The 11,265-nt window shown below is 51.6% G+C and overlaps 5 protein-coding genes across 5 annotated transcripts; 4 read left to right on the top strand and 1 right to left on the bottom strand.

Annotated features, from left to right (window-relative positions):
* Window positions 1-144: 144 nt before the first annotated feature.
* VTN00DRAFT_1670 (uncharacterized protein) lies at window positions 145-1,141 on the top strand (the record flags this gene model as incomplete). Its single annotated transcript, XM_069427803.1, has 3 exons — window positions 145-292; window positions 350-524; window positions 955-1,141. 3 exons carry the CDS (start codon window positions 145-147, stop codon window positions 1,139-1,141), a joined length of 510 nt encoding a protein of 169 aa, XP_069292372.1.
* A 3,588-nt stretch (window positions 1,142-4,729) lies between these two features.
* On the bottom strand, window positions 4,730-5,398 carry VTN00DRAFT_1669 (uncharacterized protein; the record flags this gene model as incomplete). Its single annotated transcript, XM_069427801.1, has 1 exon — window positions 4,730-5,398. The coding sequence occupies one exon, from the start codon at window positions 5,396-5,398 to the stop codon at window positions 4,730-4,732; it is 669 nt and encodes a 222-aa protein (XP_069292371.1).
* A 1,520-nt stretch (window positions 5,399-6,918) lies between these two features.
* VTN00DRAFT_1668 (uncharacterized protein) lies at window positions 6,919-7,293 on the top strand (the record flags this gene model as incomplete). Its single annotated transcript, XM_069427800.1, has 2 exons — window positions 6,919-7,026; window positions 7,129-7,293. The coding sequence occupies 2 exons, from the start codon at window positions 6,919-6,921 to the stop codon at window positions 7,291-7,293; spliced, it is 273 nt and encodes a 90-aa protein (XP_069292370.1).
* A 435-nt stretch (window positions 7,294-7,728) lies between these two features.
* Window positions 7,729-9,387, top strand: VTN00DRAFT_1667 (uncharacterized protein; the record flags this gene model as incomplete). Its single annotated transcript, XM_069427799.1, has 2 exons — window positions 7,729-7,740; window positions 7,996-9,387. The coding sequence occupies 2 exons, from the start codon at window positions 7,729-7,731 to the stop codon at window positions 9,385-9,387; spliced, it is 1,404 nt and encodes a 467-aa protein (XP_069292369.1).
* Window positions 9,388-10,226: 839 nt separating this feature from the next.
* On the top strand, window positions 10,227-11,254 carry VTN00DRAFT_1666 (uncharacterized protein; the record flags this gene model as incomplete). The annotated part of the gene is made up of 2 exons (XM_069427798.1): window positions 10,227-10,396; window positions 10,675-11,254. 2 exons carry the CDS (start codon window positions 10,227-10,229, stop codon window positions 11,252-11,254), a joined length of 750 nt encoding a protein of 249 aa, XP_069292368.1.
* Window positions 11,255-11,265: the final 11 nt, after the last annotated feature.

The following is an 11,265-nucleotide window of genomic DNA, read 5'->3' as shown; positions in this document are numbered from 1 at the left end:
CAGCTAGGAAGTAGCAGTGTGTGCTACATCTATACCCTCACCAGCCCCTCAATGTCATGCAAGAGAAATTCCTAGCCGCTGACCGAGCGAATCACAGAGAAGCCACTATTCAAGCCTTGTCATCTCTTCCTCTATGGTTCCTTAATGGACCCAGAGGTGTTGCAGTCTGTTCTTGGACTTCCGGAACTGCCTATTCTGCAGAAGGGATGGGCTACTGGGTTTACCATGAAAATATGGGGTATCTATCCAGCCTTGATCCCGAAGGACGGCGTTACGAAAGTAATGGGGGGCTGTATGGAAAGTCGACGACCTCTTGCAATTCCTTCGTCTAATGGAATATGAGACGAAGGCCTAGAGGTGGTGCCCCTGCACCATACATCTCTGCAACGGGAGGTCCTACCTGAGTCTCGAACCTTTTCCTGGGCCGGCGGTCCTGCTAGCAAGGAACTGGAGGACGGCAGCTTTGATCTGGAGCGTTACCAGAAATACTTCAAACCATCAGCGGTCCGCAAACGTACAACCGAGTAATCTATTGAGGCAAATAGGGGAATCACTTCGAAGAACAGGGAATTTGGTTTCGAAATATTTCATGAATTGGCTTGTGTTTTATTCTTTTTATCAGATGCTCATCCACGCATTTGCCGCTCCTGAATGTCAATCCCACTCAGTTCCAGCTCGTTTAAACTCTGGTGCCTAACTTAAAAAAATCATTTCGCACCCATGTTTGACATGGATTTCTCTCCCCTGCCCAATCCCAATTTTCAATCTACAAATACAGATCGTCAGCACAGCATGAAGCGCACAATGTTTGGAGCGCTGTGGCTATCTGCTGGACTGGGCCGACTGGCGCCGGCATCTGCAGCTGCAACCACAGAAATTCTCGGGGCTCTGCAGTACTCAATCCCATCTGTTTCCCAATTATCCGTCACAGTCACAGCTGGAATCCCTGTGCAGGTCCTTCAATGGCTGGGTGTTTGCCTTCTCCTTTCTGTCCGCATTTTGTATCTCTTCCATTTTCAAATCCCAGGGTGGGACGCTGAAGTCCGCTGGAAGTGACGTCGAGCTAGCACCTGTGGCTAACGTGACGGATGGACCTCCACCCTATACCAATGTTCTGATTAAGAATCCAGCAGAGCCGTGACTATGATGATCGACAAGGAAACGACTTTTGAATCAGGCCAACTAATATCCCTACAAGCCGAGTTTTTATGGGATCAATGTACATACATATTACGTGTTCAGCAGCAGTCTCATTTGTTACCATGTACTCAAGATCTCGTAGATCAATTATTTCCACTCATTATCTCACTACAGGAAGGCTTTACCCCTTTTTCCCTAGTTGCCTATGTGATGGGACTGACAAGTAGAACTTCCCTACATATTTTTCTTCTATATAACGCAATGTGGCACTGAGCCATGATGCCAGGCACCCTGGTGTGTCCACTATCAGTGCATCTCTCTCTTGTAGCCATTTGCTTGCGCAAGCGCTTATCTATCCACCTTTTTTTTTGGCATTATCATGGGTCATAAAAAATGGCTCACAGATATCAGCAGCCAAAGCAACAGAGAAAGTGGCTAATCCAAAATACAGATATCACAAACTGGGAATGTGAGAACAAAGGAAAGGAGAACAAGAGAATAGAAAAAGGGAGGGAGAAACAGGAGTGCAACACATCATTTTGGTTGTGCCACTTCAGCAACAGTGGGTGATCCACTATTGCCTTCATGTTTTGTTGCATTCTATACATCACAGTCTCTGGGGACATTGCTAAGCAACTGGTGTAAGTGCAAAGAAAGTGTGGGTGAGAATGGGGTGAGTCTGAGTGAGGTTGGTGACCAAATCACCTCAAAGAGGTGTACTGCTACCTACTAAGTACTCTAGAGTTGAGAACTGAGATATCTATCTGCAACCTTTCTCAGGCTCATTGCGAATTACATACGCAGTAGATCATTGCATCGATTGCATCAAATGATGAATGGGCTATTTCATTTATTTGTTTACCCATTGAAGAAAACGCAAAAAGCCATAAAGTAAGCATGCAACCTTGATGCCCAACGGGCCGTGATCTACATACCTAACCCGAGGGCCGAAGCAAGACTAGTTAATCCGAAGGTAAACCGCCCGGTGAGTAAGGTTACTTAAGGTAGTTCCTCTACTGTGAATAGGAAGGATCAGATGAACCACAGCCAGCCACATTAGAGCTCTCAGCTGCGCCAGATGAATTATCAAACGGCTCGGAAACCTTTTTGCTTCTTCTTCTTCTTCTTCTTCGTAGCCGAATAAGGTCTTATCCTAATGCGGGGTTCCAACGCGCTGAGTGTAAACTTTGATCTGATGGTTAGGTACCTAATTGAGATGTGAAGGAGGTTGCTTGCTCTTCCAGATGATCTTTGTGCGTATGTCGATTCTAGTAGCTACACTAGTACTCCGATGTTGAGAGATGTGAACCACTAGTATTCATAGCATACCTAATAAGACATACTGTGTAGTTCTATTAGACTCGCATAGTTCGAGGACCGTTATACAATTCTTGCAAGCACAGATCAAAAGTATCTATCACAAAATTCCAAGTTTTCTTTTTCTCCGCTCCCAAAAAACGAAGCGCATGTGTGTGAAGTAGGTACCTGCCAGGTAAGTACTACTCCAGTACCCCGCACATCCGAAGAAAAATATGTACATTTTGTAGCCTGGAAAAAGGCTGTCCCTACGTCATTCATGCATTCATTCATGGACGCATGCAGGCGTAGTGCGGAGACTTTCTGGACCGCACTACAAAGTCAAGAAAAAAAATTATCGAATGTACATATTTTCGATCAGTCTAGGCCATACCCATACATATCCACATACCTACCTAACCTTACCTAATATCGGAAAAAAAAAACCCCCCACATAAACAGAACTATTTTAGCAATTTCTGCAGGAATCCATATAGAGAGAGTGTGTGTATAGTACTTCGTCGGAGATGGCCGACGGCCGATGGGAAACTTTGCAGAAACTTGAACTTAGGCACAGTAGGTATGCACCTAATCTAGGGTAGGTTAGTAGAGAAGGATACCTAGGTACTGACTCAGTCAGCGACTGTTAGTACCTACCTGCCTGCCTGCCTTACCTGCCGTCTTTCTTGTCTGTCTGTCTGTCTGTCTGTTTGTCTAATTGTTCATATGATCATGATCATTGGTCCTGGTCTGGGCTCTGGGTTCGTCGTTAAACTGGCTAGCTGGCTAGGCTGGGCTGGAAACCTACCTACCTACCTACTACCCAACCTAACCTACATACTCTTCGTTGCGTTGCGTTGCGCAGGGCCGGCCGGCTGGAATCTGGATTGTCTCGGGTTGGTTCTGAGGCAGCTGCAGAAAAGAAGAAAAAAAGAAAAAAGAAAAAAGTCACCGTAAGCTCAGTCAGGTCCGGCTTGCGTCGGCTGTTGTCGCGTGAACTCGGTTGAAGGTTGGTAGGGCATTACGGCATGCATGCAGCAGAGTAGGCAAGTCGGAGCAAGGATGATGATCCTTCCATGGAATGAATGGAATGGAGTTAAGGTTAGGGAGGTTAGGTACCTAATCTACAAAGTTAGCTGTGTATGTAGACTTAGGTAGATGTACAGACATACTAGCTACCTACCTAGGTAGGTAGGTAGCTAGTTGGGCAGGTATTCTCTTTTTTTCTTCTTTGTGCGTGACTCAGAGTGAATGATTTGATGATGATAGAACATGCGATTAATGGTCTCGATCTATAATCCTGGTTCTTGGCTTGCTTGGTGGAGGCTCGGGTGGCGGGTATACGGTACGGTACGTAGCATCTACATTATGTTGACTGATGTGATTGCGTACTGGTATACTCGGCTCTCAGATAGCTAGATCACCAACTGACAACCAACTACAAGGAAACTCCAGCGTATCGATTAATAATAATTATAGTTATAAATCAACAGATAATAGGGTCTCATTTTCATGTCTATTATTATGTCTACGCTTTCTATCTATCCAATATAGCATTAGAACTTGATCCTCCTGCGGTGCGACACTAGGTAACCAACACAGCTCCATCATGAGACAAAAAAGGAACAGCAGCTGAGCTGAGGCTCTCGACAGAATGAACGATCCTTATCCACGGTCTTAATTGATGATACCTATTTATTCAGTTTATTAGTGTCCCTATCCCGAGAGCAACCGCAACCAGGGTTGCAGATCCGGAGAATTCCTTTTTCTCTACCGAGCCGGAAGCCGGGGTCCATACACTACGGACTGCCTAACGTGGAACGGCAGCTCGAAGTAGGATTGTAGCTTGCCAAGGAAATGGATCCTCGAGATGGAGCGAGATTCCAGCTCTCGTCACACAGGGTACAGATGTAGGGTCCCAGCTTGTCAGCTCCATTATTATTACTACTATTACTACTTATCGCACTCCCAGGATCAGCTAGCTCTACAGGCTCATCACCATCATCATTATTATTTCCCTGTTGGGTTGCCGTTGACGTTTGCCGTCAGATGCCGGCCTTGAGCTCGTGTAAGACCCGCGGGTGTTTTAGACACGGAAATCAGAACCGACGTTTGAAGAGCCAGGGTTGGTAGAGGCTAAACTACAGACAAGGATGGATGGACAGGGGGTGGGTTCGGGCCGAGGCCTCCGTTCATTTAGTATTGTTATACTGTCTGCGCCTGGTAGACAACAGACATGGGCAACAACGGGTGAATGTATCCTGGGTCAGCATTATCAGAAACACATGCTGCGTCAAGAGGGAAGTATCGTGGTTTGAGGCCCGAAGTTTCGCTTATCCCCCAGTCCTGACGATGATACTAGCGATAACCGCCTGGCCTTGACATCATCGATGAAACCGAAAATTTCCAGAACGGCTGACATGCGTCCGCGGCGTCTACTGGTGTCCTGCATAGGAAACAAGGAAAATACGGGGAGAATAGGCGGGTGGTTACTACTGGTCGAGAACTGTGCGGACAATTTCCCGACTTGGTCGGCGTCTGTTTGCGTTATCTCTGCCCGGCCTGCATGGATCAATTTGATAATGGGGGGATGGCCCGTCCAAGCGCTGATAAAAGATAGGGGGCCCAGGGGGAAGAGATGGATCGGAACCATCTTTCCCGACAGCTTGGGAATTGGGGTTGCGACGGGGCAACCGGTGTTGAAGCTTAGGGCAGGCGTTGCCACGTGGGAGGCTCGTTGGGCCGCTGAAAGCGGTGAGAGGAGAGGTCCAGATCGGGAGGGTCGGTCGCATCCCGATACCGCCTGAGGCAACTGGCCACTCCGGGTTCTTGGATGGATCTCAAACTGTGGTACGCCATGGTCGTGTGCCTTCCTTCCCTTCCGCGAGGGTGGCAAAGCAAAAATAGTGCCAGCAGTCAGGGATTGTCTGGAGAGCTGGGGATCGTCATCCTCCATGTTCATGATCTCTCTGGGGCAGAAGTGACGATGCCTTGGTGCTAGTACTTCCTGGTACTTCTGATGCTAAATCGAGATATGTGACATCGTCAATGGACGGAACTTGACCGGCGCAGCCGCGGTGACGGTACCATGCAAGCGCGAGCAGGGGTAAAGGTACCGTGTCGTGAACTAAGGCAACCAACAGGGGTTTTGTCTCAGCAGACCTGACGGATACATTCCATTGCCTGCAACTGTACTCCGGGGTTTATGCGGGAAGGAAAAGCCAGACAGGATTTTGGAATCCTTTCCAAGGAGCGGTGTACGAGTAATAGTGTCTTCCCTGCAGGAATGCAGGGGTTATACGGGTTATGCGCAGTAGGTATCTGATGCTTCTATGCGAGCTGCCTGCTGGAGAACGTGAAGAGCTGAAAAGAAAGCTGCTGGCCCAATTAAGGAATGTGACAACGCGGTACCTGTTATGTGCTAGCAGACTTATCGGGAACCGTATCTCCCGGACTCCCGGTCATGACGTCTACCAAACCATGTCCGAATACGAGCAGAGAAAGATCTCAACATGAGCCTTTTGCAAGCGTCGGATAGAAGCGCATGTATGACAACGAAATTGCAGACCACCTAGGCGCGGTAGCAGTGCCTCATCCGTAGCTGCGTGAAAAAAGATTTACCCGAGCTCCTTCCGACCGGCATTGATGAGCGACATCGCGTGTCTGTTTCCTATTCCGCAAAGTCCAGGAGAAACGGTTCTCCGTACGGGCGGTTTCTCAAGGCAGCGTGGTTTTGTGTGGATCGGCGGGTCGCGGAGCTGATTTCGGACGAGATCCACGAACCAGAGCGCACGAAATAGGAGTTGACCACGAATGGCAGAAAGAGAGTTTCCAACGTCGGTACGTCAACGGGGGGAACAGAGTTGAACGAATCGGCGGCCGGGGAAAAAAGCGTTTGTCTTTTCTGTTAGTCTTCTGCCATTGATATTATTGCATTTCGTAACCCAACAAGGATTCGGACCCGGCGAGAGAAAACAAAATCCGGTTTCTGTCCGATATTTTCCATACCCGAGGATGAAAAGAGCATCAAATTGGCTCCGAAAGGAGGGGCACAAAAGGAGACGGTCTAGGTCCTTCTGGGCTGCGACCTGGACCTTGAGCTAGACAGACAGAAAAACGCCCAGGTCAAGAGCTTAAGCAAGACCGGATTGCACGGAGTACAGGATGCAAGGCACATGTGACCCGAGTTCCCAGGCGTGTCGTCTGTGGCTGGGAAAGGGAGGTCGCAAGGTCGAACCGTTTGCGGCCAGAAGTGGATAGTAGGTAGCCGTGGATCCCCGAGAGAGATGTGGTTCTGCGCGTGGTCGAGGATCGGCGCTCAACGCCGTCATTCGCGCACTAGCCGTGGGAGTTCTCCGGTCGAGGATCAGTAACCGTACTGTCAGCAAGACCGGGCCAGGCGGTCTAACCTGCAGAGAACTGGAGTCGTTGGTTGGGAACCGGCCGCTGAAGCGCCTCAACAGGCAGCCCGTCATGCTGCAGATGATGACCGAGACGCTAGATGGGCAGATCTCACCGGCTGCACGCGCCGTCCACAGTGCCCATCATCATTTTGCCGGAGGGAGCTATGTGCACTCTCCGAGGCTGAGGGTACGTAGACACAAGACATAGAGTTGGGCGCTGGAACACCGACGGAAGTATATGCTGCATACGGTCTGTTTACCGTCAGCGTTCCCATGGGATTCCCTCCAGCCGACGAGTTCTAGGGCGCTTCCACCCGGCATCTCTGGGCCTCTGGCCATGACTCGCCCGCGGACGCAGCCCGAGGCCGGCGCCCCTGGAGAGGCCTGGACGATCCCGGCGTCACGGCCTGGCCCAGGGACGGCCGCTAAGAAGAGCCCTAAGCCTGGCGCCTAGCCCGCTTGGGGCATGGCCGCGCTGGGCCGCCGCGGGTGCGCACGCTAGGTGCAACGCAGCCCTGATGCCCCGATGATGTCCTTCCGCCCCGCCTGTCGCCGCTGGTCGCTGGGCCTCTTACTCTCTTCGGCCGCCCGTCTCCATCCTCCACCCCGATCTCTCCCCTCTACGATCCCCTCATACAAAAGACCCTCCTGCGCTCCCGCGCCTGCGTTTGTTTCTTCCCCGTCTCACGGTCTTCTGGGCTGCTTGCGCCCCCCCTTCCTGAGAGCTTCACGGACGTGGGCGCTCGACATCCTGACCTCACCTGGTCCTCATCCCTGCCCTGCGTCATTGCCACTGCAACACGGTGTTGCTGCTTGATCTCACAAAAGCATGTCTCGCAATCATGGACTGAACTGCCAGCCAGAGATTGCGATACATTCATAGGTGGATATGGATTTCATTGTGAGTTTGTCCCGCGTTTTCTGCGTCATGACCTCAGTGCGCATGGGGTTCGCGCAATCGATCGCCTCCGTTGCTGGGGCTCTGCATCCCCGCGCATACCCCATCCACCACGATAATATTCTCTCCCATATATCCTCAGTGGTCGCCTGCGGATAGGGACTGGGAATATCCCCCTTACAATATGACACTCGTGTGTTGCGCGTTTGCGCGCTGCTCATCTTCCTCTTAACTGACCATTGGTGCTACACGTCACAGCTCTCCCTCACGCATTTCTGCGAGGTGCATGGCCCGACCTCGATCCTCTGTTCGCAGGTCTTGCCTTTCTCCTGTTCCCAATGCTATCCCGACTCCGACATCTCTCCTAATGATACCCCTTCGAACTCCCACGACACGACCTCTTCCCACGAAACACAAGACCATAACCACGACGCCAAACTCTCGTCCTCGCAGCAGCAATCCAACCTTTCCACCTCCGCCGCAAGTGCTCCGGCGACCAAGCTTCGTAATCCCTCCCAGAAGATCGAGGACCATCCGTACTTTCTAAAGGGGCAGCGTGGTCGCGCGGACACGGAATCCCTGAATCGTTTTGGGGGCACGGACGGTGACACGTGCGCGAGCTGCAGCTTGACGCTGCCTGAGGATGTGAGCAAACAGCTTCCCCCAGGGGCTCCTGGGACCCCGAAGCTTGGTGGCAAGGGCAGAAATGGTAGCCCGGTCCTACGGTCGAGGGAAGTTGTCTACTCCTGTGGAGGCAATCACTCGGATCTCGACGAGGATGCGCATGAATCGCACGCTCACTCTTCATTCACCGAATCCCTCCATTCCTCTTCCGTCTCTTCAGATTCTTCATGTCATACGCACATTCTCACCTACCTATCTCTCCGCGGCCCTCCTAATCCGGCAGACTATGCTCTTTTGCGACGTTCCTCCATCCGGACGCTGAGCTGTGAGCTTCTGCCGCGTGGACTCTCATCTGGTCCACTGTGTTTCGGCGACTCTGACGCCGGGTATACAATTGCCTACATATTCCGTCTTCCGGATCCCATGGCGCGTGGAAAACGGCGCAGTTATGCCCTTGTCGCTCTCGCTGGTAAGGATGCGGGGAGAGCTTTCAGAGCGTCTCCGGTGATCTGGCGAACTTTTGGTCGTATTGCCTCCGGGATTGTCAGTGCGGCAGAGAGGTATCAGGAAGAGGAAAAGCGCCGCGAAGAGCAGAGTTATGGTTCGAATAAGATCGGCGGACGAAATTATACACCCGTCTCGTCTTTCCTCACCGGCCGAACGGTGGATCCGGACGGTCAGCCGCGACGGGCTGGCCAAATCCGCGCCAGAAATCTCGCCGAGATTGTTGGGAACGAAATGATCTTCGCGGAGCTACATGCCCAGTTCGTTGCCCTGCTGCAGCAGTTGGGGTCGATGTTTGGCGGTGTGCCCATTTCTGAAGAGCGCTTTGTCTGCAGCACAGTGGCAGCAGATGAAGATGCTAATTCGTCGCAACGAACGGCACTAGCAAATAACGGCGAGAAGTCAAAGACACAAGTCAGCCACGGTAATACCGGTGGAAGCGATCTGGGAATATCCACTCTGGACTTGTCCTCGGCTCCGAAGCCGATACCTATCGCCCAGCGGCGACCGGTAGTGGCGTGACACTACTATTTGGGAGTTTGTCTGCTCTCATTTTTATCTTTCAGAATCTCAAATATACCCTGGTCGATTCCTTCAATCGTAAGGATGCTCACTTACGATGTCTTGATGATGATTACGGCCTCTTGTTTGTCATTTCGATTCTTTCAAATAACGGCCGGGCTTCCATGTGCTACATTGGGAAAGGCGCACTAAGAAAGCGGACACGGAGTTAAGGCTCGGAAATTACTTGACGGGTGGCCAAGCAGCTTGTCCCTTGGCTTGCATTTACTCTCTCTCTAATCCCCGCTGCTATGATAGCGGATGATGGCTGGCGTTTGAGCTCTACTTGACTACTAATGAAGGGCAATGGGATGATGGCGTTATTTTACTTTTTTAGATAGTTTGCAAGCCTGGCACGATATGTGGTTTTAATTGCTGCTAGCGGTCTTTGTATTTTTACCTTTCTAGCCTGTGTCTAACTAGAAGAACATTGCGGATGCAACCATGGCACTTCATATTCAGAGTTCGCATAAATTAGATAATTGATGAACCATGAAGTGAAAATACCTCTTACCTCGATTATATTATTTATGGGTACGGAGTAGTCGTGATGTGATGCTCTACGCCCGCTCGGGGAAATTTACCCTTCCGGTGCGCCGGCGCGGCGTCCGCCGCAGCACACAGACGGAGGAGGCTAACCACGAAAAAACCCCAAAAACACAACACCCGCATCGAACGTCGAACCGCGCGCAGCTCCTCCTCTCACACCTCATTTACCGGCTCCTTTTTCAGATATCAGAAGGTACCTACTCCTTGCTGAGACATCCACGCCACAGTTGGCGTGACGAGCTGTAGAAAACATGGTGCTCGCCTTTGACAAGTGCGAGACGCGGCCGGCGCATATCGACGCCATCCTGAACGGCCTCGACAGATACAACCCGGAGACGACGACGGTGTTTCAGGACTATGTCGTGCAGCAGTGCGAGGACAGAACATTCGATTGCTATGCGAACCTGGCGCTGTTGAAACTGTGAGTGGTTCCCTGTCTTTAGACGATTTTCTGGTTGCGCTTTGAATGCGTTCTGAAGTGGGGGAGGTGTCCTGGTCGACGGGTTCCATGATGAAGAACTAAACATTACCACGTTTCCTATTACCTGACCTTCCTCGTGAATCAGGGGATATGATGGTGTACATTAGCTCTATCTGAAAGAACCCTTGCCGTCCATGACTGCTTGTCGACATACAGCCCCGCATATGGAGGTTAAATTTTAAGGACATTTTCGCTAACGATCTATTTCGTCTCAACAGCTACCAATTCAACCCTCACCTCCTCCACCCCGAGACGACTACCAACATCCTTGCTAAGGCTCTCACCGTCTTCCCGTCCCCAGCCTTCTCTCTCTCCCTTGCTCTCCTGCCCCCGCACACCCAGCCTTTCGGTTCCAACACGGAAGGCCAGCCCGCGCAGACCTCCGACTTCGTCGAGTCGATCCAGAAGCTCACGCGACTCAACACCCTGCTCGAGTCCGCGCAGTACGCCCTGTTCTGGTCGACCTTCAACTCGGACGACCTGTACGCAGACCTGGTCGCCGACGTGGCTGGGTTCGAGGAGCTCGTCCGTGTCCGCATCGCCGTCGAGGTCGGCAAGACTTTCCGCGAGATCAACGCCGACGTGCTGGCGCAGTGGCTCGACCTGAAGAACCGCGAGGCTCTTGAGAAGTTCGTCACTGACGTCTGCGGATGGGAGGTCGACAAGTCCGGCAAGGACGCCGTCGTCCGGGTGCCGCGCAACAAGGAGAACGAGGCCCGGAGCGAGGTCAAGGGTGAGCGCGTCGGTGTGGAGATGTTCGGCCGTGTTGTGCGGAGGGGTTTCGAGCAGCCGGCTTGAGCGGATCATTA

The sequence above is a fragment of the Thermoascus crustaceus genome, assembly GCF_041956765.1.
Source record: "Thermoascus crustaceus strain CBS 181.67 unplaced genomic scaffold VTN00scaffold_1, whole genome shotgun sequence".
Lineage (NCBI taxonomy): Eukaryota > Fungi > Ascomycota > Eurotiomycetes > Eurotiales > Thermoascaceae > Thermoascus > Thermoascus crustaceus.
The sequence above is the reverse complement of the archived record's forward strand: the minus strand, read 5'-3'. Positions and strand labels throughout refer to the sequence as shown.